General features: G+C 36.2%; 2 protein-coding genes across 11 annotated transcripts; both read right to left on the reverse strand.

The window, feature by feature from the left end:
- Positions 1 to 7039: 7039 nt before the first annotated feature.
- On the reverse strand, positions 7040 to 12343 carry LOC122278609. Its single transcript, XM_043088790.1, has 3 exons — positions 12119 to 12343; positions 11923 to 12021; positions 7040 to 9616 (listed from the first exon to the last, which is right to left on the reverse strand). The coding sequence occupies exons 1-3, from the start codon at positions 12341 to 12343 to the stop codon at positions 7040 to 7042; spliced, it is 2901 nt and encodes a 966-aa protein (XP_042944724.1).
- Positions 12344 to 16637: 4294 nt separating this feature from the next.
- Positions 16638 to 26430, reverse strand: LOC122279095. 10 transcript variants are annotated; one of them, XR_006229459.1, is made up of 9 exons: positions 26235 to 26430; positions 25574 to 25842; positions 25284 to 25480; positions 25017 to 25124; positions 24858 to 24908; positions 22927 to 24779; positions 22587 to 22662; positions 17031 to 17493; positions 16638 to 16910 (listed from the first exon to the last, which is right to left on the reverse strand). XR_006229459.1 is itself a non-coding variant. In XM_043089436.1 (8 exons), the coding sequence occupies exons 2-7, from the start codon at positions 25668 to 25670 to the stop codon at positions 17053 to 17055; spliced, it is 2562 nt and encodes an 853-aa protein (XP_042945370.1). In that variant the 5' UTR covers positions 25671 to 25842; positions 26235 to 26430; the 3' UTR covers positions 16638 to 16910; positions 17031 to 17052. The 10 variants fall into 10 exon arrangements, 3 of the variants coding, with proteins under 3 accessions (XP_042945370.1, XP_042945369.1, XP_042945368.1); XR_006229457.1 differs by having other exon boundaries at positions 17031 to 17183; positions 17348 to 17493; positions 22927 to 24908; XR_006229455.1 differs by adding an exon at positions 25974 to 26074 and having other exon boundaries at positions 22927 to 24908.
- Between the last annotated feature and the right edge of the window lie 1363 nt (positions 26431 to 27793).

The following is a 27793-nucleotide window of genomic DNA, read 5'->3' on the forward strand; positions in this document are numbered from 1 at the left end:
TGTAATTGTCTGCACTATTCTTGATCCTTTCATTCTCCTCGGCCAAACGTATAAATGCCTTGTTCTTTTTCAGCGAAGGGCTGGGATCTGGAATGACTGAGTGGCCTAGCCCTTGTGCATAGCCTGATTTGAATCCTAACACCTCTTTGAAAACCTCGGCTGCAGCTTCATCACCATCTTCTTCTGATTCTGCCTCATTCAACCGCTCTATCATAAGATTCTAAATTTCCACAAACAAAATTATTCAAACATGTCAGTGTATGAGGAATCAAACACGGATGTCATTAACTGAAAATAACACAGGATAAGTTAACTCACATAATTATGTTCAGCTGCAGCATTGATCCATTTACCCTTCTCCCTTGACCAATGTGTTTCTTTGTAAAATGCTATCATATTCAGTGCCTCCCCACTCTTCATGAACAAAATATATGTTAATTTTAGCTCAAGTACGGATTTACAAAATTACACAACCTATTTTAATGAAAGTTTGTCTTACTTTCTCTTCCAATATCCTGACAAAGGATTTCCTTCCCCCCGTATGCTTAACCTTCTGTTTTTTCCTATTATTAGTGTTTCTATTTGACTGTTCCTGAAATAATTCACAATAAATAAATTATTTCAGCTCTGATACAGCTTACAGTACATTAATCAACTCAAGCTATACAAAAACATCTATTAGACAATCAGGTATTATAGGCAGATTTATTCTAAATACTCAAAATCCCCTACTTCCTCCCCATCAATACAACTCAGGTTGTACCTTGAATGAGCTGCTGGCCCACCTTGAACATAGCCACTCCCAAACATGTGGCTCCATCGACGATTTTCGACCAGCTAGTGCCTCCTCGTGTGATCCATATTTCTTGTAGTGCTTGTGTAGTTCGTAATGGTATGCGTTGTACTTGTCAGCAAGTGCGTTTACCACAGCTTCACGATGGTTTTCCTTGGTCCAATCCAAAATGAAATCTGCCTGCACATGCACCAACATCATATCACATGGTTGTCGCTACTCTAACAAACATACATTAAACAGAAAATTAACTCAAACTTTGTGAAACTGCACATTTTGGGTAACCCTTACTCTAACACGATTGATAAGCTCATGCTTGTGCTTGTCGGGAACCACACTCCAGCTAGCATTCTTCATATCTGCATGTACTTTCACTATCCAACTCACTCGACTACTGAATACATTGGCATGTTCGCATGATGGACCCCTGTGCCCATCCTTTATATTTACAGGGATCTTGCCCAACTTCCGTAGCTGTTCAAATGTTGTACCCTTTGCAGGCCCTCTGCCTCATTTTTTTATGGGTGGACCTGTAATATAAGTGTTATTACAATGTAGTTATTAGCAAGCGTTAGGAATCTGGCATTATACAAAGCACGCTGAATTAAATCCCAAAGTCTTTCTTTGTACATATATAAGACTTGAAAATGCCAAACCTGTGATGTCTCCCCCCTCATTTCCGTCTTGTTGTACAACATTCCTTGCGTCCTCTACTGAAACTTCTGTTATTGCTTCTGGTGCAGCATCAACTATGGAATCCTCCTCATCCCTTAGGCCCCTTCTCGGAGGCAGCACATCTGAAACAGAGGCATTTTGGCTTGCTGCTATCCGAGGTGGCCCTCGGGGTAATCGTCCCCGACGTCCACTTTTTAGGGTTGGAACTGTAATCAAAGTGGCGAATTATTATGTACTGAGCAACAAGCATATTTGACATGCAATATTAAATAGCATAAACTTCGAATGTCAATCTTTCCACTATATTATAGAAACGGGCCTAACCTCTGATGTCTCCCCCATCATTTCCAAACTGGTCTACAGGTTGCATTACCTCCTCTACACCCACTTGTGTTACCAAATCTGGTGTGGCATCAACTATGGGGGACAACACTGCTGAAACATTTTCAATTTGGCTTGATGAAGTCCTACATGGCCCTTGGGATCGTCCCCTCCGTAAGCTTTTTATGGGTGGACCTGTAATAAAACTCTTATTAATTGTTTACAGGTTAACATTCATCATTGAGTATTCATTATAACTAGCAATAACTGGCTCAGGACTTTCTTGATAAATTAAGGCTACAAAATGCCAAACCTGTCACGTCTCCCCCCCCATTTCCTGACTGTTCTACAGTGTTGTTGACGTCCTCTACAGCCACTGGTTGCACTACTTTTGGTGCAGCATCAACTATGGGATCCTCCTTATCCCTTACTCCTCGTGTTGGACGCAGCACTGCTGGAACTTCTTCGGTTGGGCTGCATGCTATCCGAGGTGGCCCTCGGGGTAGTCGTGCCCGACGTGAATTTTTTACAATCCAAACCATTAGGTTAATTGACTGTAATTACGAAATCATTTCATCAATGCAAGTTGTCTCATAACCCATGAAGGATGCAGTTTTCACCACCCTCAAACTTGTTATAGTTTAGTTTTTTCGTACTTTTATACACTTCTATTTGCAATGACCAACAATTAGATACGATAACAGACCAATGACTGGGCAAAATGTAACAGAAATTACATCTAAGTATTTATTGCACTTCAATATAGGAATGCTGAAACACTTTACCATAGCATATTAACAAATTTTTTCAGCAAAATATCAACATATAGTTCAATATGGACAGTGATCCAAACAGATTATCTTATAAGGTATGACTAAATATGGTTGCAATATTTAGGAAAAACCTTAAACTGTTATTATTGGTGTCAAGTTTTAGAAAGTTCAGCTTCATAAACACTTATGTATCATCAGTTTCAACAGCTCCTGCTAAGCAAATGCCTTACTCTTTGCCTTTATCATAATGCTTGCAATGCATATTTGTTATTGAAGATGTCCTAACCTTTTGGCAAAGTAGATCTGTCATTCCTAAGTTAAGGGCCAGATTGGAAGGGAAATGCCATGATTTTGTTGAACACGGTTTCTACCACCCTACTCTATACCTTCTATCAACAACATATTTACAGTAGATAAAAGAAAGGTTTTTTTTTTTTCAAGTTCATTGTTATAAAATGGATACCCCAGCAGGAAAAGTTATTCCTGTGTTAAATGTCAAATCTAGCTGAGTTTCCAGTTTGTGTAAATGTTTTTACATTCAGACTGACTCACAGATCTATGTATGTTTAGAAAAATCCCTTCTTTTAACACAGGAAAACTTACATAGCTATAAACAGGAAAATCAGGAATCATCCATACAAAATAAGGCTGGGCTGAGTGTAACTATGTACCTGTTCTTGGGTATGTTCTGGTAATCCCTTTGTCACACTGAATGAACACGATGTTAAATCTGCAGGTCTGAAAATCTTATCCCGTGCAAAACCAATGGCTTTTGGGATTGTGCTTTCAGACACTACCCTCTTCTCGGTGCTTCATTCTTCAGCCAAGACTGAAAGTTCTCAATAGGTTTTTATTTGACAACCCTCTGGTACCCACGAAGCTGTGATGTAACTGGGCAGCTGTCACTTCAGCAAAAAAGTGTGGCGCGGGTTTTGTTAATTTTTTTGGAAGCTGAATTCCCGCCTCCAGCAACTCATCAATTGGTTTGAGACTATGTAATAGGTTATTTATTTCTAACAGGACGTTAATGTGCTTCAGGATGTTCTCTTGGGCTATTTGTACATGTTTCTGTTAACAAACAAACCCATACGTGTAATGGAGAAAGTTTACCTTTGTAATTAATATCTTATTTGTAACCTAGCTAGTATGTAGGGGACACATGGGCCACATACGTGTAGGTAATGCATGCCACATGCATCCCAGCCCTCAACATTTGTCATTCAAATGTTAAATTTTTTTGCATGCCAATTGTGGCCCACGTGTACAGACATTATGGGAATGTACTCTTGCATGGTCCATTTCACATTTGTACCATAGTAGAACCCAATTAACATGAATTGGGCCTATTGTTTTGGACACTATATGCATAATGGTAACAATAGTTTCCATTTTCCCATTATAAATACAGGCCTGAACACGAATAACATTCTAAACTCTTACCTGTGTTCTTGTTTACGCATGCCCCATTGATTATATAGTCTTGCCCTGTTATTTGCATATGGTTTGATTACGTTCATGATCTCTGTGTATACAATGTTAAAGGATTGATTACGTTGGACATTCCCCCGTATACAGTGGAAACATATGCATTAGGGCATAAATATATTAATTCCCTTCTTAATTCTTTAAAAACTTATCAATATAAGTTTTGTTGGCCATTCCTAAGTTAATAACGCTGTTATATAATCTGTCGAAATATACTGAACAAATCTAGCTGAAAGTTCACATATTAAAAACTCCTCTTCCTCATTATCATTTATGTTGAAATGGCAATAATGATTGGATCATTACCTCCAACATTTATTGGGATATTATGAATGTTAAAAACAAGTACTTTTCTTGCCCAACATTCTGTACAAAGTTTACTGCCACTGCAATATTGTTTGTGGATGTAAGTTATTCATATCTTATTTGCATCACAAGCCAAACCAATGTGATCTCTTCATCGTACCTGTATTGTTTTATGCATACTTAGTAACCTCCCTTTCATGCACTTTTACTAATGTTCAGCTTAGAATATTCATACTAGCCTCTTCACAAAATTATATCACTCTGCCAAATTATTTGTTGCACAGTTCCAATTCAGCCTTATTCCATAAATCAGTACGTCATTTACAATTATGCTGAACCATTCTTGAATGAGTTTGATGCTCTGCTTTGGCGTTGGTGACATAATGTGCCAAATATACCTTGCTTCATGCACTTTTAGTTATAATCATTTGGATTATATTCCATTCTGAAAAGCAGTGTTTGAATATGTCATACTTACAACAAATATGCCGTTAAGATATTTGCTAGTCCTTTATATATGTTTGATTGAGTGGCTGGTGTATGGTGAACTATATAGGATGATGATCAATAGGAGTCTCTTTCTTGTTAGTTGGGTGTTGATATGCTTTCAGCCATATTTGTATATGGCTGCTCCCCCATAAGCCATTCATGACACCGTGGTAATCATATTCCAAGGTGTAAATTAAAGTGTTTGCCTAGTTACATCAGCTAGGGATTAATGTAACTAATCCCTTCTGCGTTGTATCACATTCATTAACTCAATGCTTGGGAGTATGATTCATATCATTTAGCTACCCCAACATATCCTCTGCCAATATTGCTAACTACTGGGACAAAGTGGGGCTATATTAAGGAGAATTGAAATATATGTATGTTAATTTACCTGTAACACCCATACCAGTAGGTAAAATCCCTTCATACTAATAGGGACATTTTAGGTGATATAAAATCTTCCAAAATATACTCATGCATACTGCCACTACACACTACTTGACGACAACCTTATATCAACTAAATATCCTGGGCAGAAAGCTAAACAGTTTTCAGTACATGAAATATACTGTTACATAAGTACCATAATTAGACTACAGATTGCTTATAGTTCAATATCAGGTACGTCATAAACAGGCAGATCATTACAAAACCCACAAAATGCATCACCACATAATATGCAAATCAGTGTAACATGAGCATTTAATATATCACAAAAGTCAGCCTTAAATGCATATTGTAAACCAACTGAATAACAAAATGACCTCACATGCTGAACCACATTATCATTTGTCTACTCCCTTGACACACGCATTGTTGAAGTGTGGAGATGGAAGGGCACAAGTTGAAATACCTCACGCATTGTCTGCAAGGATAATCATTTACACCAAGTCAGGCCACAATATAAATCATCCTAAGTTAATATATACATGTTTGGTTTTTATGGAAATACTTAATATTTAACATAATAAGAAAGTTGAATATGTGATAAGGTATTGCTTTAATCAACTGAAATACATGTCTGGTCGAGTTAAACTCTCTGAACTCTTTAACTTAATGAAAGCAATCAGATGTTAAGTGACCAACCACATTCACAAGAATTATATAGTATATAATTCTTTCCACAAGTGCATGTTGTTTATAACTGGAAATCAAGTGTCATATTTAGTACCATCATTATCCCCGTCATCTATGTTCTCCATCCAAAAAATCATTGTTCTGCACGTCATCATTATCAGTGTCCTCATCATCACTTCCTGGGGATAATTGTGATCTAGATATGGTTGATCGATCAACCTGTAATTGCTCTTCCCCGACCCGGGTCAATGGATTGAGAAATCCATCATTTTCATCAACAGGACCATAGTTCGCAGCATCAGTGTCACTATCGTCTTCTGCGTCAACAGTGGAGGAATCATCATCATCATCATCATGGAATTCTGATGATTTATGCCCAATATTGTAAACATTCCTAGTTGATATCTTGTGTACTGCATGCCAACTTCCCCCCAAAGTTGGGTCCTTAATGTAAAACACTTGCAATGCTTGGGAGGCTAGGGCGAAAGGCTCATCTTTATACCATTGCCTCGAAGTATTGACACTTGTGAAATGATCCCCAACTTGTATCCCTCTTCTCTTGTCGCCAATGTCCCACCAATCACATTTGAACAAGAAGCACTTACGCCAACCCATGTAGCGTAATTCTATGACCTCCGTCAACTGGCCGTAGTAGTCAACAGGGTTACCTTGATGGTTGCCATAAACAACAACCCCACTGTTTTGGGTGAGTCGACGCGTTTCGAGGTTCTTCGAGTGAAACCGAATTCCATTCATGATACAGCCATGGTATGATGCGACCAGTGGATCTGGTCCACATGCTAATGCATATGTCATCTGTCACCTCGGGAGGAGTCATTGCATGCAACTCCGCAATCTACATTGAAATTAGACAAATGACTTCAGAATCATGTTCATGCTCCTTTTCCATTAAAGGGTATTGTTTATATTTAAATAAGGGAAATCTTACACGTGCTCTGAACCATGATGGGAATTGACTTTGGTGCCTATGCTCGAAGTTACTCAAGCCCTCTTCCTTCATCTTGTTATAATGGTCACTACAAAAACCAGAATCGACATTAAGTTATTCCATCACAATAAAAGACAATTCCAAGTTAATAACATCACGAGGGTGCACTTACTCTATATAGTGCTCAATCTCCGGGCAATTATTAAGCACGTACCACTCAGCCTTGGACAACACGGTATCAGGCAATACAGATATTTTTGCCCCACCTAATGGGCGAACCTTTTGGGAGAAAACAGATAAACTTGGCTGTTGGGAGCATAAACCAACATCAATGTTCCTTTCCTCTCGGTTATGTCTAGTCTCGATATCATTAAGGTACATAGAGCAAAATGTCAAGCACTCTACGTGAACATATGCTTCAGCAATGGATCCTTCTGGACGAGCTCTATTGCGAACGTACCTCTTGAACTTACCCATATACCTCTCAAAGGGGTACATCCACTTGTACTGAACAGGTCCTGCTAGCAACGCTTCATCCGGTAGATGAATAGCAAGGTGCACCATGATATCGAAAAATGCAGGTGGGAATATCATTTCCAGTTTGCAGAGAATGATGGGGATATTAAGCTGAAGCCGTTCCAACACTGTTTTATCTAGTGTTCGAGAACATAATTCTTTGAAAAACAAGCACAACTCTATTAGGGCTCGACGCACATTAGCAGGTAGGAACCCACCAATTACAACCGGCAACAAGTATTGCATGAATATATGACAATCATGGCTCTTCATTCCCATTATTTTCCCGTCACTAACGTTGACACACCGGGCAATATTTGAGGCAAAACCGTCAGGGAATTTGACGTCTGCCAACCGAGCACAAAGACTCCTTCGCTCAGTTGCATTTAACACGTAACATGCACACTGCATAGAAGTACGATCACCATCATGTTGTAGATGTAACTCTTTCCTTAGTCCAAGATGTTCCAAATCCCTACGCGCATTGGCAGTGTCCTTACTTTTGCCCTCAATATCCATCAAAGTTCCCAACACATTATCACAAATGTTTTTCTCAATGTGCATTACGTCCAAGTTATGTCTTAATCCCAAGTCTAACCAGTATGGAAGCAAAAAGAAGATACTTCTTTTTGTCCAATTAAGTTCATTGGGCAAACGTTTCCTCTTCTTTGAAATAGATTTACCAAACTGCACATCTGAGACCTCATTTAATTGTTCCAATAAAGCATGTCCTGTGATCAATTTAGGTTGGAGACGGTTTTCCTCCTTACCATTAAAAGCACTTTTTTTCCGTCTCCAACTATGATCTACCTCCAACCAACGACGATGGCCCATATAACAGTGTTTTCGGCCATGAACCAACCACAATGAATCTGTTTCAGCATTACAAGTAGGGCATGCCATCTTACCCTTCGTGCTCCAGCCGGAGAGATTAGCATATGCAGGGAAGTCATTAATAGTCCAGAGCAATGCCGCCCTCAACACAAAGAATTCTCGTTTGTATGCATCATATGTACGAACTCCCTCTTCCCATAATTCTATCAACTCATCTATTAGTGGACGCATGAACACGTCAATATCATTTCCCGGTGCCTTTGGTCCAGGGATTAACAAAGACATCATCAAGTACGGATCCTTCATGCATAACCAAGGAGGCAAGTTGTAAGGCACAAGTAGCACCGGCCAAATACTATACGGCTTGCTCATATTATTGAATGGGTTGAACCCATCACTTGCTAAACCAAGTCTGACATTACGAGGATCTTCAGCAAATGAGGCATGCTTCCTATCAAAGTCTTTCCAGACCTGTGAATCTGCCGGATGTCTCATGTGGGTGGTATCATCAACACGCTCTGTTTTATGCCACCTCATGACTTGGGCAGTCTTCTTTGACACAAACAATCGTTGCAACCGCGGCTTCAAAGGGAAATATCGGAGGACTTTTTTGGGTAACCTATGTTGGGTAGATGTGCTTGAGGCCCACCTAGATGCATTACATTTAGGGCACTCATCCTTCTCAGCATTCTCTTTCCAAAATAAGGCACAATCATTTGGACATACATGTATCTTTTTGTAACTAAATCTCAAACCACGTTGTAATTGGCGAGCCTCGTTATATGAGGCAGGGAAATGTGCTTGAGGAAATGCAGCTTGCAACAGCTTGATAACCATGTCAAACGACTTCACAGTCCAACCACCAACAGTCTTTATATGAAGCAACTTGACTATGAATGATAGCTTTGAGAACTTAGAACAATTTGGATAGAGTGGCATTTTGGCATCATCTAGCAACTCATCGAAGTTAGGGGGTATTGGAGTATGAGCGGTGTGTCCTTGGGGAACTCGGTCTGCATCACCTTCTGGACTAGAGGAATTGTCCATGAAGGATCCAACACGGATGTCATCTAACATCTCGTCGACATCATCAATGTAGTCATTGTAGGAATAGTCATCAATACCCTCCTCATCCGACGATGTGGTGTATTGCAAAGTTTCCTCCTCGCCATGGAATATCCATTCCGTATAAGATGTATCTATCCCGACAATGAACAAATGATCCTCAACCATAGAGATAGGATGGAAAGATCGATTTCGGCATCGCCTACATGGACACCTAATGCAGTCTCTCCCCGGTGCGTGGGCCTTCGCCATATCTATGAATTTTTTTACGCCCTCAGCATATTCGTTGGAACGCATCCTATCTTCAATATGCATCCAAGCCCTATCCATCTGGTAACGACACAAGAAATTGTACAAGTTCAGAAGGATATGAAAGAATTCTTGGTAGACTAGAGAAAGTAGGAACGATTATAATGGTTTGGGGGAGGGAAAACTCTTTCATCTCAGAAAGAGTGGCAGAAGTTCCATGCTGACTATTCAGATCACATGAAAGCCTCATATAGTTTAGTTGATGAGGTCCAATTGACTTTACCTAAGAGAATTGGTTCAGGTAAACTCAGGCTAATGAATATAGGTTTGCTTCTATGGTCATTTATTCATGGTCTAAGTTGGACAGTTTTTTATAATTGTGTGATCACATTAGCTAGGAAGTTCTATGGTGTTAAGGTAGCTAACGTGCTTACTTCTGGGCCGTCCAAATGTTTTTTTCCAATTTACATTTGAAGGTAGCACAGAGAATGTCTACCATACAAAAACATTTAATTGCGAGAGTTTGAGGAACCATATGAACTGAAATATACATTAATTTCCGGTATAAAAAGATGGTGAACGGCTTATTGCTTCCACTCAGTTCTACAGAATTGGCCCTCTAAGCTATTGGGTTTGCAAAAAATGTTTTTACTGGCTTTTTTGTATACATAGATGTATTGATGGTGTTATGACGGACTTGCATGGGGAACAGAATTTCTGTAAGGTATGACTTGTATTGTTAAACTTATGTATGAATAATCCCAATTAGAGTGTAGTGGTCCTCAATTGTTGTTGTAAGGGAGAGCAGGTATTTGATTTAAATAGATTTCATATACAATGATCAGTTTATTGTACCAACATGTCATAATAGTATCAAATACAAACTTCGACCCAAAAATGGTTAGTGTAATTATTCAAATGGAAAAAATTAATAAAAAACTGTATTAAGGGAAAATAATAACATTACACAACATTATTGTTTTGTCTAATCCAATGTGGAGTGATGAATAGGGAGGTATTAACATTTTAATTGAAAACATGTATCTATCAACAAAATTCTGAAGATGGCTTTGAATAAACCCCATAATTAGTATGATATCATGTGAGTATATAGAGACCCAAAATTCTGAGAGCCATTCTTGGGAAACTTACACATAACTGGTGTTCTGATTAATAAAAGTATCAGAAATCTGATTATTTAAAAAGACAACCAGGTTTTTTTATATAAGCAAAACAGAGAGGTGGTTATTACATTCTACCAATGGAAGGCATCATCCCCCTCATTTCCAAACCACATACCTGAATTTGTAATAAACGATCAATTTATATATGGGGGATACATTATTAATTTAATCTAATGTCCGGAATCAGTCCATTATATGATTAAGACAAGACTGTTAAAGCAGAGAGAGGTCTGTATCACAAAACTAAATTTCGTTGATAATTTATTAACCTTGACACCAGTGATTTTGACATTGGATTGGGTACCAACTGAAAAAGCAACTTCAGTACTGCTCTTTCCATGCATCAAGGTTAATAAGTACTACAAGGTCAACATCCTGGTTTGTGGCAAATAATTGTGGCATTTAACCTATTTATTTGGAAACATCCAAACATGCTCAATCATTTGCCATATCCTATCAATAAAATACTTGATAATTTGGGGTTGCTATCATCTAGATACGTGAATTTTTATATGGGAGTGTGGCTATCATCTATCACCCATGAACGGCTATGAGCACAAGAACTCAAGAAATCTGATGATTTCTAGCACTAACAGGGCAGATCTCCCTGTCCTGAGATATATAATCATGTAATTCCAAGTGTAAAACATTCATAAACCTGATTCACATACCAAATAGCCTAAAGGGATAAACAATCCATCACATAAAAACTACTTGTCCTGCGTGATGCCACAAAACCACCAATCCAATTCAATTAAAGAAGCTGCAAGTGGGATTTTCACAATACGAAAAGTGCACAAATTTCTGGTGTGTTTAGTTTATATTGTTATGGGCAAAAATTAAAATAGACTAGAGGTAACAACGGCAAACTTATTAACACGAACACTATCTCCTCGCTTTAATAGGTTAAAGGCCATGACTTTTCATCCGTCGCACGTTTTTTGGTAATAAACGTCAAAACCTATTCTTCACGGAAGGGATTTGTCCCATTATCTAGTATTTCCCACAAGCGTTAGTCACGGAAAATAAAATCATAAAAAAAACGCTTTTTCTTGTAGTGGCCATGGGTTCAAGGGGTAGCCCTTTTGGCTCACAAAACACATCTATAAATTGCTTTAGTAGATTCTAAACTGTTATTGGGGTCTCACTTTCAACTTTTGATTTATTACCTAGCACTCCTTTTAAAACTTCCAAAACTACTACTTTCTTTTCCAGCTTCTTGAATTTGTTAATAGAACCTTCTTCAAACATTTGAAACGCTGCCAACTCCTGCATTTCCACTGCTTTACCATTATAACAAAACTTCATAATAAGTTTCTCAAAATATCATAAAATAGACCCCTGAGAGCCAATGGATGCCCAGTTCCATATCATAGCCTGCCAATACCAATACATGTACCTCAACTCTAAATGTAATTCCTTGAATTTTAACCCTAACCCCATTGCACTTCCTCTCACTAGGAATCATTTCTCCACTAATAAACTCCCTCACTTTAACCTTCTCAGCGTAATCTAAGAGTAATTGGAGCTTATTAACTATTGTTGGGTCCAAAAAATTATAAGTTGAAACTATATCCACAAGGATGGTAACCCACTGAACTCTAATATTTCCCTTTACCCTCATGGTTTTTGGGTTATGCAAACATTAATGAATCTTTAGATATTTAAGAGTTTCCTTAGTTGACATTCAAGTCTTTGTTCCTACCCTTTTCCTTCTTGACTGGAAGTTCTTCTTGACTGAGATCTCCTTCCCTTTCTATCAACACTTCCTCTAGCAAGTAGAGATTAGGACTTTGAAATTTATGGCCATGGCTCCAATTAGTATCATAGTAATAACAAAGTCTTTTATCCCTCATAGGTAGCCTTATGACTAGGCTATAGGGTTAAGTTGGGTGGATTGAACATCCTAATATGTAGCCTTATTTCATCCCGTGAGGAAACAACTTAATTTATAGGTGTTAGAGTGTCCTCTCAACTTACTAGACAAGGTTTTAAACCTAGCCTTGTAATCCTCCAAAGTACCATTTTCCTCAATCAAGTGGGGGCTCCACAAGGTAATCATAGGCATTCGGTCCATCCAAACCAATAATACATTAATAAATGAATCCTAGTCTGTAAACTATCCAGATTCCTCTAGGTCTTAGAACCATATTAGGGCTCTACCCTCCATGTGAAGTGATGTTGATATTATGCCGTAATGGGGGAAAGTATTATGAAACATAAAAGAAACCAATGTACCTTGTAAATCCAATCAACGGGATCTTCACCATGGAAGACTGGGAATTCCAAGTGTATTGTTCTGGCCAAAACTTCACCCATGTGTCTTTGGTTGATATCTTCTTCTCTCATCTAGACATCTGAAAAGGATCTACCTTAACTGCTATTTTGATTCCTTCTCTATAGCTCCACTATTAACGCTACCAATTGTTGTACAATGGAATATGTTTATCTTTTGAGAGCTAACATTTCAATTCCAAGTTTTGATATTGAGAATCTGTAGATTTGTTTAGGTCATTTAACCCATCTTGTAGTTGATTCAATCTAGTGCCTATAGCCATTGTATGTGTTCTACTAACACAGACACCAATGTTTCTGCGGTATCAATTTTGTAACACGCCCAAGTTGTATGATAAAATATCCAAAAAAGGATCACTTTGAAGGGAGCACCTCCGTAGGAAAGAATAAGATATGAGAGTAAATAGGAAATTTCTATTACATTGTAGATGTCGTTACATATACTGTGCATCCCTAAAAGAAACAAACAATAAAAGGGTGTGGGCCAATTCTAGTAGCAAAAGCATATAAACATAAATCAAAAAGCAATTAGCAGCAAGTCCTATCTTGTAAGGCCAAGCCCTAAAGAACAAACTCCTGACCCACTTAAACAACTGACTCGATCTAACGAAATAAATAGAATTTAAGGCAACTTAAAAGCACATTACGTCCAGTACATTTAACAAGTACATGAAACATTTAGACTGGCACCCACTTTGGATGGACTAACTTGAAATGTTTGGATCACTTTCAAACAATGAGATGCACATTCCTTTCCACTCTAGTTTTTATTTGTGCAACTTTATTCATAGGCATTGCATTTGTGGTTACTGAAATCTTATCATTTATTATATAAACTATAAGGAAAATTACTCTAAAAAATCTGGACAAAAATTATATCCATGCAATGTTAATTGCTCTCATTCAATAATAATTTTCACATGGACTGGGCAACTATGCCAACCAGCGTTTACCGCTAGGTGTGTGCCCAGGCATTTTTTTTTCACTTTTTTAATATATTTAAATATTTTAAAAAATAAAAAAATACACTAATACATTTTAAATAACTTCTTTAATCACTAAATAAAAAATATAAAAAATATAAAATAAAAAAAATAAAAAATTAACCAGCAGTCAACTAGGGCGATCAAACCTAGACGCATAGAAGCTTTTCCCTTTCCACATATGAAATAATAATTTGATTAGGCCCACAGCTGAATTTATTTTAACTATCCACGAGTGTTTTATAGACTTTAGTAAAATTCTATGAGCATTTTACAGAGACTTAATAAAAGAGAAAAAAAATTACCATCCAAGAATGTTTTACGCAACAAACTTCAAGGAAAAAAAAATCTATGAGTATTTTACACGGACATTAAAACAACCCGATCATTTTCTAATGCATCGGTCGGGTCGGGTCAGGTCTTGTCATGCCTTTTCGGACCGATCGAGTCGTACCCAAAATTGTCTTGGGCAGGCAAGGTTGCAGGCCTACACAAGACAGCCCAACAATCCAAATACCACAGAGAAGATCCTATACATTTTCAATTATCACTTTAGTGCCTATAGAGAGGCATGCCTCTCAAATAGACGTACAAGTCCAACCTCCTCTTCCTTTTCTATGCCGATCTCATTACCAACCCAAAATTCCCAATCTTTGCCACAAAATTACCGCGAAGGAGAAGACCTGTGCTGGCAAGGGGAAAAAAACCATCTACATTTTTTGTTTATGTTTTTACTTCATTTTCTTTTCAGTTTAACGTTTTGATTTGGAACTGAGCTTGTGGGTTATACCATAAGTTAAAGATCTTTGACACTAACAAAGGGAGGAAATAGATTAAAGTTCAAGGAAAAATAGCTTGACTGCTTAGGCTACATTTGGATGTTGAAGTTCAAAAATCTGAATTAATCTATGAATAGTAATATTTTGTGAGTCCTATTGATATTATTTGAATGTAAATAGGTTAAGATATATGTTTGAATGTATAAATTGGATTGAAATAGATTTTAACTTTTTAAGAAAAATTGAAAAATTAATAAGTCCATCAATGATTGGTTTGAAATGAATTGACAATTTCATTTTCTAAACACAGCCTTAAGAAGAATAAAAGTGAAATATTTTGACAATAATGATTTGAGAATAATCCTTTAGCAACTAGAAAGAACACTTTCTTTTTTCTAAGGAAAAATATAGTTACAAGCACAATTGTGTACTAATCCGTATACCAATGTGATGTGATTGGTCAAAAAGTAAATTTTATTAAAAACAATATTAATTTAAATTTTAAGTATGAATAAATTAATATTGGTACATAGATTAGTGCATGACTGTACTTGTATGTAGCAAAACTTTTTTTCTAAACACAATTCTGGATACTGAAAATGGTCTAATGTAACTACTTCCGTTGCTCTTTGTGGGAGAACATAGAAGACAATCTTCTTTTGACAACGCTGTTGAAAATTGTGTCAGTATTCTGTTGTCCCAAAATATTGTTCATTTGGAAAATTATACATGCCCTTTCTCTCTTTGGTTTGTTACTGTTCTTTAAAAATAAAAAATAAATAAAAATAATAAATAAAAAAATTGCAAAATTCAGGTACAACGCGAGTATCTAGATTTTCAAATTTTAAAAAACCAAATTCATCCGAATACCATCTCGGGTTATAACCCAGATTAACCCGAGTGGATACCCAGACCAGATTTGCCATCCACTTTTTAATCTTATTTTTTCTCTTGAATGGTCATGTTATTTTTTTCATCTTGATCTCTCATTCCTTGTGCAAAATTGATTTAGGCAAATACAAATTCTTCTATTTTTCTTAATCTGATATGGGTAAAAATATGTGCTTAGACTTTATCGATTAGTTTGCTTTGAAAAATATAAGCAAAAAGTAATAATTTAATTATAATGAACTATATTAGTGATAGATTATTAATTATAAAACAATTAGAAAAATGCTCGTCAAAATTATGATAATTGAAATAAAATATATTTTATTTGATTACAAAATATAACTAGTAGGCATGTAAGATTTGACCAAAATAATAACAATAAAAAGTTTAAAATATATAACATTTTATTATTATATAGAGTTTAATCGGATAATCTAATCTGGGATTTAGTTTTAAATGGAACAGCACAAATAAAATGTGATATTAGGCAAAATTTGCCCAGTGATATAACTATTCCAATGCTTATATGCTCTCACACCTACCAAAACTTTTCTGACATCAAAAAATTTAAAAAAATTGTTTGGCATTTTTAAAAATTGCTTTCGACACTTCAAAAACTCTTTTAAAGAAAAATTAGTATATTGTAAAATTCACTAAAAAAAATGCTTCAAAACATTTATTAAAAAAAAACAGGTTAAAAGCCCACTTTTTTAAAAAGCACCAAATTAAAAAATTTTAAGAGATAATACTGTATTTTTTTTTTTTTTATAAATCACATTTTAAAAACACTTTAAATACATATTTACCAAACAATAAATAAATTTTAATAATAGAATTTTTAAAGAAACTTCTGCACTTAAAAACTCTATCCTGAAAGTATGCCGAAAAACATGAGTGCCAGTCTCCCAGATAAAACTGGTGAACTATAGAACATTTTTTTTTTTTTTTTTTTTTTTTTAAGTAACTGGTGTACTATAGAACATAATACAATCTTTAAGGCAGCTCCTGAACATGACGGGTAGAAGTACATACATACAGAAGTACATGAAGTGAAGATGATAAGTATATAGAAACATGAATTAGGCATATAAACAACTTAAGCCTTTCTTGCTTTCGGAATCTTATAGAATAATTAGAAATAATTGTATGTTTGATTTCCTGTGTTTCTCCAAGAACCCACTAACCTTTTGCTTGAGGAAACAATACGTTGCAATGCCCCAGACACTCCAAACACGAAACTTTCCTGCAAGTTATCAGAAGAAACAATTAATTAAAGAAGCATATTCTGAGATGGGTGCTATTACAGGAATTATTGGCTGATCAGGATGAGTTTTTTTTTTTTTTCCCAGAGCAACTAGCATACCTTTATATTAGTTTCTCTATATTTATATTAATTTATTATTGCACTGTCTTCGCCTCTTTCCCTTTCTGCGATTCTTGACTTCCTTCCACTCTTCCTCGGACTTGGGCGTGCTAGGTTGAATCAAAGCCTGTGCACCCAAAATCTGATTATACTCTGACATAGAACAACCAGTCATTCTCACAATGGGATTCAAAGTGCTCAACAAAATGAACCACACATCAATCTCTGTACAGATCCTAGCAAAGCTAATTCCACTCTTAGATTGAGCGTTTTTGTTCTTTTTTGGGTTGACATCTCCGACAGAACTTCATTTACACCTTGGGCCCACTTTGCACAAGTTCCTCCATTTATCCTTTAAGTCTACTGTTGTCCGAATGCGAAGAAACACATCACCACCAAATTCCAAAATCTTCTTCCATGGAATATTTGTGTCATTGGTGTTTGAAAATTTCTCCACTCCTTGCTACAGTACATATAAATAATAATTATATAACTGAAAAATACCAACCTTTCAATTATATAAACTATAAGCCATTGGCCCCAAATGGAAGCCACATGAATAACCATACTTTTGAAACCGACTGCTAGAATCATAAATATATGAATGTGATTACTTATTTGTGAAGGTTGGGATATTGGGGAACCATGTGATTGTGTTGGTTGTTGTTTATTGGGTTTAAATGGATAATGGGGTTTAATTTATGTGTATATTGATTTAGTTGAAGAGTTAGTTGGGTTTTTACTTAAATGCAATGGTTTATGATTTAAATGTACATGTGGGCCATGAGGTCGAAGAATTTGATGGATTTATTGTATCGAATGTCTTGGTTGTGATAAACTGAGGAAGTGATAGATTGATTTGGAGCTTGTTATGCAGTAGGTGTGCTTGTGTTGTGTTGGGTTGTAATTTGGAAGTATGTATGTATTGCCCAAAGGCTTATAAATTGAGTGAGGTGTTTGTGAAGGTTGATTGGACATATTTTATGCATAGTAAATGTAAAATGAAGTTTATATGGTTATATATTGTTGTGTAATGTGTTTGTGTTGAACTCAAGTGCTAGACGGATGGAGTATGTGAAATTTTTTTAGATTAAATTACATGGGCAGCAAGCATGTGGCATATTTTATTGATTGAGTTGTGTATATGGAAGGGTGGAGTGGAATAATGTAAATTGATACTAGATGTTGAAGTGAGATGTTGATTGGGATTGTTGTTGGTGTGTGTATGAAGCCGGAAAAACCAACTGTATGTTGTTTTAAGTGGCTGGACAGATTGTGTTCAAATTGCTTTTCTTGCATTTTATGTTTGTATGAAGTATGTATGATGTATATTGCAAGATGGTAATATTTTGGAGGTGCATAAGTTCTATTAAGTAGTATAAGAATTGTACAAGGACACTCTTGAAAGAATTGGACAGATTTGAGTATGTTGGGTGTGCCATGCATGAACAATGGTTGTGTGATGGATTTAGGTTGGGCTCAAGTGATAAATGAATAGTGTGTATCTTGGTGTTTGTGGTATGCATTGGACAGATTTAATGTTTAATCTTTAATTTCATTTGTGTTTGATGATCAAGTATAGAAGTGGTTGTAATTGTATGATTATGCAGATGACTATTTGTATTAGTTAAGGATGCTTTGAGTCGTATGATCGAAGCAGCCGCGGAAGGGAGTTTTTTGTCAGGATTTATGGCGGGAGATGACTCACAGGGGGCATTACAGTTTCACACTTACTTTCGCAGATGACACTTTAGTTCTTAGTGATTCAAATCAGGATCATCCCCGAGCTTTGATAGACTTATTGCTATGCTTTGAAGCTGTTTTAGTACTTTGAATTAATTTATCTAAGTCTGAAATTGTTCCAGTGGGTGCCGTCAGGAATATTTTTGATTTGGCTAATATATTGGGATGTAAGGTAGCTTCTTTACCTTTGAGATATCTTGGACTACCTTTGGGTGCTCCCCACAAATCAATTTCTACTTGAGATGGGGATATTGAGAAGATTGGGAGGAGGTTAGCTGGTTGGAAAAGGCTCTATTTGTCAAAAGGGGAAGAGTTACCTTGATAAAAAGTACATTTCTAACCTCCCTATATATTTCCTCTCTTTTTCCTTTACCTGCGGGGGTCGCAAAAAAAATAGAGAGGAGTTTTCGGAATTTTTTGTGAGATGGTAATGGGGAGGAAAGAAAATTTCATTTGTTGAGTTGAAATAAGGTTTGTCAACTGGTTTCATGTGGAGATTTAGCTTTACTTGGGAAATGACTTTGGAGATACCATAACGAGATTAATGCATTATGGAGACAAATTGTGGATATTAAATATGGGATGATGTGGGGGAGTTGACGTACAAATGAAGTTAAAACGGGTGCATGGTGGAAGTCCTCGGTTGGTATGGGGGGGTTTTGTCAAAAACATAAAATTCAAAGTGGGGGGATGTGACAAAAATTTAGTTTTGGCATGATACTTGGTGCGAGGATTCAGCTCTTAAGTATGTATATCCTAATATTTTTAGGATTGCTAGAGATAAAGGGGCTGCAGTGACTGATTCTTATAAGTTTTCTAATAACATGTTACATTGGAATGTGGAATTCAACAGAGATGTGCTGGACTGGGAAGTGGGTGAAGTATCTGATTTTTTTGGAAGATTATATGACATGAACATTGATCAGAATAGGGAGGATAGTCTGCTGTGGGTGCAAGCTAATAATTCCAGATTTTCAGTGAAATCTTTTTACAAGGTGTTAATTAGTCAGGGAGCTAAAGACTATCCCTGGAAATGTATTTGGTGGGCAAAGGTGCCTAGCAAGGTTGCTTCCTTTTGTTGACTGCTGTCTCTTGGGAAAATATTAAGCAGGGACAATTTGAGGAAGAGAGGTTTATTGGTGGTTGATTGGTGTTATATGTGTAAGAAGGATGGAGAATCTGTTATTTCTTCATTGCGAGGTGGTGACGATGTTGTGGAATTAGATTTTTACAAGGGTAGGCGCTGCTTGAGTGATGCCTATGCATGTGGTGGATTTCTTGGCTTGCTGACAAGGTCTAGTGGGGAGTAGAGGCAATGCAGAAGTGTGGAGGGTGATCCCCTTGTGTTTATTTTGGTGCCTATGTTTGGAGAGGCATGGAAGGTGTTTTGAAGATTGTGAATGTTCTATGGGGGAACTCGGAGTTTTTCTTTAGCACTTTTAAGTTTTTTGGTGAAAAATCTTGTAAGAGATGGGAACATTTGTAATGCTTTGCTTTAGTTGTGTTTTGTTTTAGCTTTGTATTTAGGCGTACTCACTTGTATACATCCTGTGTACTTGGGCTATGCCTATTTACTTGGAATAAAATTCTCTTATAAACTATAAAAAACAATTGCATGATTACGCTCGGTTATTTGGATTATGCTTCCTAATTGATTGTATTGAGATTTTGTTATAAATATATGAAGTTGGGTTGAGATGGATTGTCTTGATGTGTTGGGATTAAATGATGGAGTTGTAGTGAAATTGAAAAGCATGGTGATTGCGTTGGTTTCTAAATTGTGGACAGATTTGTATATATATTAAATGTGTGGAATGTGGATGGAGTTTGTAAGACTAAATGAGTACCTTATATGGATTGTATATTTAACTTAGGTGATAAAAGGGTAGGACACGTGTAATTTGATTGGTTGCATGTAATGGACAGCTTTGTACTTTGAATATATTGTGTATGGATGAAACTTGGGAAGTCATGCCAATGTGTATTTTTGGTTGGTTGTATATGTACACTTGTTGGATTGTGTTATATGTTTGTATGTAAGGAAGTGAATGAGAACTTGAGTTGATGTTGGATTGGATTTTATGTGTATGGAGAAAGGGTATTGTATTGGTAGTATGGATCTCATAGAGAAGTGGGATTACTTTGTAGGCTTGTTGAGTGCTGGTTTGGAAGATAAAATGAAGCAAAGGAGCTCACTTTATTAGTTAGAAATGAAGTTGGGCTTTTAGGTTCATAGTAGGCTTAGGATTTAAGAAAATGGTTATGCTTCAAGAATTAAATGGTGACTTGTACAAGTGTAATGAAAGGGAAGTTATGAACACCTAGAGGTGTAAGTTTGCACAATTAAGAATATTATGAAGAAGTATGCAAGTATCTAGTTCAATGAGATTATTTGGACGATGACTAGTCAAAGTAGAGGAACTTTAAGTAAAGAACCAATTGGAGGTTAAGATCATGTGGAAGAGAATTTACTAAGAGTTGGGTATGAATGTAGATTGCCATCTGACATGCACATGAATGGACTACATGAAATAAAAATGGCATGGAGTCCAAGTGTAAGTATTGTTCATACTCTTCTAGAGTTTTATAAATGTTATAAAAATGAAAATGAATTGTGCTTCTTTATGAAAACAAAATAATATGCTCTGATAAGAAAAAAGTTATTTTTATGCAATGAAAGAAAAGGAAATGTTTTTTAGAAATGAAACGATATTTTATAAAAATAAGATAATGTTTAAGGATATGTATGTAATGGCCTTCTTTGGCAATCCCTTTTTTTGCACCCCAATAATAGTTGTATGCATGTAAATGGATGTTATATGTAGTACTTATTATTCCATGAAACGAAATGATGAGGTTTTATGCTTTATGTTATTAAATGATGTTTTATGAGTTGAAATGAACTGATAAATGAAAAAAATGAAAAGAATGAAAGGAAAGAAAATAAATGTTTTAATGTATGAAGATATGTAACGGACATGACTTAATGAGAATGGTACCAAAATGCGGGGGAGATTGCAATGCCAGATCAATTCCACTGGTAGTGCACCCAAAGGCACCATCCTACCTGAGGGATTTCCAACCCACAGCCACGGGCGAAATCGAGTCCAAAAGGTGGCCAACCCCAACACGCAGGGCGTAACAATGTATACCGGCCAGAGGAAGGTAATTGGATGTATGAAACATTTTAGTTCTTTATGAAGGAATGCACAAGGTGGAAAATGTTTTTTTTATGATGAATGAACACATTCTTAAAGAAAAACCTCACCTTGTAATGTTTTCAAAGAAAGAAAATGTTTTATGTAAAGTATGTAGAGGAATGATAAATGCATGAATGAAAATCTATATGATAAATGCATGAATGAAAATCTATATTAATATATTTTTACAATATGGAGTAATGCTTACTCAATATTCTACTCATCTTGTTTTTGTGTGCCCCACCCAGAAATGAAATGAGGACAAACCGTTAGGATGAACATGGCCTAAGGAAAAGGTGATAGAAGCCATTTTAAGTAATGTATGAAATCAATTTTGTAAAAGAACTTTTTATTTTAATTAAATGAATTTCACTGTAAACTCTCTTTAGATTTATAAAACAGGTTTTAAATTTTAACTATAGAATCTTTTTTTATTCTGGAAATTAAAGGAAAAAGTTTTAAAAGTTTTAGTAATTGTCATCTCATTTTCTAAAACTATGTCTTAAAATCCCACTACAAGGATGGGCATTACACCTATATAATGTCAAGTTAAACTATAATGTTAAACAAGTTTTCATCAAGGAGCAATGCAAGCAAAGAGAAAAATAAGTACCTTCAGTATCTCTTCCTCCTCAGCAGTCCACGAAACTTTCTTTCGCCTTAGCCGAGGACTTACTGGGTAAGTACTGCTAATTAAATCAAGGTTCATTACCAATGAAGGATAAGTTGAATAACCAATATATGGAAGCTAAACTGCTACTGATAACCAAGAAGTGTGCGTAGGGGTAGAAAGGGAGGAAACCATGAGTCCCAGATGAAACTGGTGTACCATAGAACATAATACAATCTTGAAGACAGCTCCTGAATATGGAGGATAGAAGCACTAACATCCAAAAGTACATGAAGGGAAGATGATAAGTGTATATAAACAACTAGGCATATAAACAACTTACTCAAGCCTCTCTTTCTTTCGGAATCTTATAAAATAATTCGAAATGATAGAATCATTTTCCTCTTCAGAAGTTTCCACTGCATAAGCATCAAGTGCGCAAACAGGTGCCTCTGTTGGCTCAGCAATCCTTTGCTCTAAAACTTCCTGCTGGATCTGTTCTTTTGATTGTCTCTGGATTCCAGGAATAACGTCTGTGTTTCTAAAGGATAAACTATCACCATCTGCACGAGTATCAAGTGCACAAACAGGTTCCTCTGGTGGGTCAGCAATCTGTTGCTCAAAAACATCCTGCTGGAATTCTTCCTCCACGGGACTTTGATTGACAGGAATAATATATGTGCTTCTATAGGATGAATTAAGACCATCATGCTCAGCTGCTTCTTGGTTGTCTCCTTCAACCACTCTTACAGCTTGGATAAATTTTTCTTGCCCTTCTTTCTCTTCAGTTAATACATTTAGTGTCCTGGTAATTTCAGCTGGCTCTTCCTCTCTAAATGCTGAATTGACATTATCATATAATGCAGAAGGTTCTGCTTGTTGCTTATCATCTATACTTCTTCTACAATGAAAATTATTGACTTCATTTGCATGTTCCCATTCGTGACCAGTCTGACCATTTACTCTCTCTTCCAAGTACCCATTTTCATGACTTTTGACGAGAAGATCCTCATCTCCACTTTGCCTTGAAAGATTATGCTTTTCTCTATGCAATGTTTCAGTAAGTTCCGCTGGATTTTGGTCCAAACCCATACGAAAAAACATAGTTAGTTCTTTCCTTGCCAAGGAGGCCTTTTTCTTAGCTCCAAGGTAATCTGAAATAGAACGGGAATATGCACAGAAGGGGCAGTAAAATTTACTATTGTTGTCAAAGGTGGGTGAGGAACCCAAACAGTTCTCATGAACCATCACCGGGCAATTACTTGTGCTACATACCAATAGCTGACCACCTTCGTTACACTTCATACAAAGACCTTGGAACGTCCATCCAGTTGATGGATCATAACTGTTTGTTGCCCGAGAGCTCAAAAACTCATTTTTCTCAAAGGAGACATCAATATCACCATTGTGATACCCCTCACTATCACTTGATGTCCCTACTTCACAACAATGGTCCATATCCTCTTCAGCTTCATGTGCGATGATCTTCTGCTTGCATCCATCGAGAGATGCAAAACGTTGTGCTTTTAGTTGAAACTGATGTTCATAGTCACATTGGGATTCATTTCCTCGAGTCTTGACGAAGAGAGGACCACTTGAAGTTCTAAGTTCAGCACATTGTTCCCTATCATCTCTGACTTCATCAACAGAAATCTTTTGACAAGGTTCATCTCCAGATATATCTGAAGGTATAATAGTACCGACATCAGGAATCTCTGATTGAATATGGTTGAATTCATCATCAGCAATATGCCCACATTTCTTGGAGGTAGTACGCTGATCATGATTATCCCCTACAACCCTGACTTCTTCCAGGCTTCCTATCTGATCCTTAGCCAAGCCACAACTTTCTGTTCCAGCAACCAGCATAACTCTTTCAGATGGAAACTCTACACACTCTGTTCCATTTAGAGGAACTGAGCTCACTTCTCTGGACTGAATTGAGGACGAAGCAAATTGCTTCTGCCTCTTGGCATTTATATTAGGATCATCACAAGCATCTAAAATATTTCGGTTTTGATGGAATTCTTCATCCATATTTTCAGTAGCCAGTGCATCCCTTTTCCTCTTGGAGTCTAGTAAAATCCCAGTACACGAATTGTTTTCCAGTAGCTTTTTCCTACCCTCGGCAATTCTACGCATCATCTTCCCTTTCGGTTCCATATGTTGAGTGTCAAAACAGCTACTATTAACTCTCTGTGTGAAGGCACAGTGCTTACCATTATACACAGGTACTATTTCACCTGCATTTGTAAATGGCAATCCACTCCTTACCTTCAAAGAATCAGCATAAGGATGACTACCATCAAGAAGTGAATCTTTCAGCTGTGCATAAAGAAACACACAAACCAAATATTGAATGAAAAGTGAGATTGGATGAAATGGGGAATATGCGATATTAGAGAAAGAGAAATTTCAAAAATCTCCAATTACCTGTTGTAAGGCAAGTTTAGGTGTACAGGCTCTTTTATAGATTATAAAGGGGCGAGCATCCCATTTTGACAGCTCTGGTCCAGCCATTTTAAGATCTGATAACGAAGTCTGACACAATATATATTTATGTTCACTTTAAAATAGGACTTCTGAGCTTAAAGATTTTGAAGGAGACAATCAACTATGTGAAACCAGGTTGATTCAAATACCATGTCTTTAAAAAGCATGACCAATTTAATTATTATCAAAGATTCGATAAAATACTACCTCCTGCACTATGTGCTCGAGAACATCTTCACAGCTTTTTGACATATCAAACCCAACTTTTGAAGCTAGGAAGGAACAACCATCTTTTGTGATCCCATTACTAGGACCAAATAAAACCTCCAAACATCTCAAAGCCAGCATTTCCCTCATGTTTTTCCCCAAATTATCAGGTAACTCTGGAGCCATTTTAATCAAATCTGAAATAAGAAAGCATGAGTTACCCAAACCTTCATTTAAGGATAGATTAAGAAAAAATAATTCACAGAAAAATATATTTGAATTTACAGTACCATGTAAAATAGAAACATCAACTTCCTTGAAGCTTGCAAGAGCTTCAATGACCCAAATCCATGTTTGGCTTGAAGCGCAACCAGATGCCTCATCCATGGGAGACCAGATATACAAGAAGTTCCGCAAACCAAAAATCTATTGGCCCCGTACACGTCTTTGCTCTGTGAAACGGCTTTCGTTGATGAGGAACGGCTTGAGATAAAAATAACCCAACACGAGATCTTAATGCTCGTATGTACAAGTAAACCAAAAGCCTCCTGCCATCCCCCTGAAAAGGCCTATATCAAATATCATGCCCCCCAAAGTATAACAAACAATGTCTAAATCTAAAATCCTAAAAAACGAGAGCTTCGCGTAGAAAATAAGAGCACAATGAGCCAATTAAGAAACAGATGGTACGGCATAATCGAAGCGATAACACTCTTGATGCAAAACTAAGCCAAATATTCTGGTTTATCATATACGTCAATTGAACTAAACAAATGTTCTGAGTCTGGGACCTAAAATGAAAAAGAAAAAAACCAAATATTAATTATCATTCGGTAGCTGAGAAATTTTAGGGGAAATTAATTTCAAACCCTGAAGGCTAATTATCATTATCCAAGTAATACAAGGAGGAAAAAAAAAAGGAATTTGGAAGCTTGAGATTAGTTGCGGTACCAAATAGAATTCTCTACCCTCGGTTTCTATAGCGACCAAACAGAGCGTGAGGACCGGATGATAAATTGAAATGAAATAGTGGCTAAGAGTTCGTAGCTTGATCACTGGAAAAATTGCGGGCTGAGAGGGAGAGAGATCTCGAGAGAGAGAGTGGGAAGCAATGAACGACTTCCGTCCGGTGAGGGAAAGTTACGAATAAAATATTGAGGCCTAAAACAATATGTAAAATTTAATTCCACACTTCATATTTTTTTATTTTTTTATTAAATATTTGGTATATAAATAATAAATAAAATAATTCAATTATTTAAAAAAATAAACTTAATTTTTTTAAAAAAATAAAATATAGTGTGGTATGTTAGTTTATGTGTAGCAAAACTCAAAATATTTGAGGCTTAAGAGCACTGGTCTCAACAAAATTTAGTCAAAATTTAATTAAAAAATTCACTTTTACAAATTTAACTAACCACTTTTCAATAATACCAAATAATAAGTTCAACAAATCTATCATTATTCTATTAAAATATTAATTTTGACACTTTCATTTATTTTATTCTAATTGTAATTTGAATATTTATTTGTTTTTAAAAAATTATATATTGATTTTCTACCGTTCATAATATTCAAACGGATAAAATTTTCTGACGGTCTTTTTTTAAAACGGTTATATTTTTTCAACAGATATATGATTACAAAATATTATCTATTATGTGTTATGACATGTTATGAAATATTGTCTATTACATGCTATGTCATGCTACAAAATGGTTTCTGTCTCAAAGTACATCATGTTTTTCATCTTACGTTCATGTCATATTACGTTATGTCAGTATCCTGTCCTTTTGTTTCATGTCATATTTCGTCTCGGGTACAATTTGTATATCTCGAGATCAACCTTTCAAATCATGTCAAGTCTATTTACATCTATCATGACCCCAAGTACTAGAAAATAGTAATATCATAGTTGAACTCTTTTGTTTACGCTAGAGTGTCTAAATTAGTGTGAAATATCCTGGATTGACAAAGTAAAGTTAACGTGCTTCGAATAGAGCCTAATTAACTTGTCACTGAAGCAAAGAAATGCACTAATGCCGATGGTGCCCCCATATATTTCAATTTCATGTTATGCATACACATGCAAGTGCAAATACTTGACACGAGATAGGTACAGTATGTATATTTATAGCAGGTGTAGATACCTGAAAGCTGGCACGTGCAATACGTTTGTCTATAGTAGGTGCAGATACCTGTGAATTGGCACGTATATTAACGCACTCATAGCAAGTGCAGACCTATGTTATGATGTAGTAATCGGTAAGGACACATAGTCCAATGGGACCTGTGTAGCACCCATATTTCACTTTCATTAATCACGCTTATTTATTGAATAAGATTTCAAGTTCATGTATTTCACATTCATGTTATGTTCAAGTTCATGTTCAGTCATGACTCTAGTTCACGTTCATGTTATGTTTCAATCTCACGTTCATGTCATATTTCAAGTTCATGTTATTCAGATCAAGTTCATGTCATATCAAGTTTCAAGTTCAATTCATGAT

The sequence above is a fragment of the Carya illinoinensis genome, chromosome 10, assembly GCF_018687715.1.
Source record: "Carya illinoinensis cultivar Pawnee chromosome 10, C.illinoinensisPawnee_v1, whole genome shotgun sequence".
NCBI lineage: Eukaryota > Viridiplantae > Streptophyta > Magnoliopsida > Fagales > Juglandaceae > Carya > Carya illinoinensis.

Excerpts from the sequence above, each read along its gene's own strand:
- LOC122279095 (XM_043089434.1), bottom strand. The coding sequence starts at position 25,670 with ATGGATGAGGCATCTGGTTGCGCTTCAAGCCAAACATGGATTTGGGTC. Across the intron at positions 25,481-25,573 it reads TGATGTTTCTATTTTACATG|ATTTGATTAAAATGGCTCCA; the intron begins GTACTGTAAATT and ends TTCTTATTTCAG. Across the intron at positions 25,125-25,283 it reads TCGAGCACATAGTGCAGGAG|ACTTCGTTATCAGATCTTAA; the intron begins GTAGTATTTTAT and ends ATATTGTGTCAG.
- LOC122278609 (XM_043088790.1), bottom strand. The coding sequence starts at position 12,343 with ATGAGGGTAAAGGGAAATATTAGAGTTCAGTGGGTTACCATCCTTGTG. Across the intron at positions 12,022-12,118 it reads GAATTACATTTAGAGTTGAG|TTTTGTTATAATGGTAAAGC; the intron begins GTACATGTATTG and ends CTTATTATGAAG. Across the intron at positions 9,617-11,922 it reads TCAAGAAGCTGGAAAAGAAA|ATGGATAGGGCTTGGATGCA; the intron begins GTAGTAGTTTTG and ends TGTCGTTACCAG.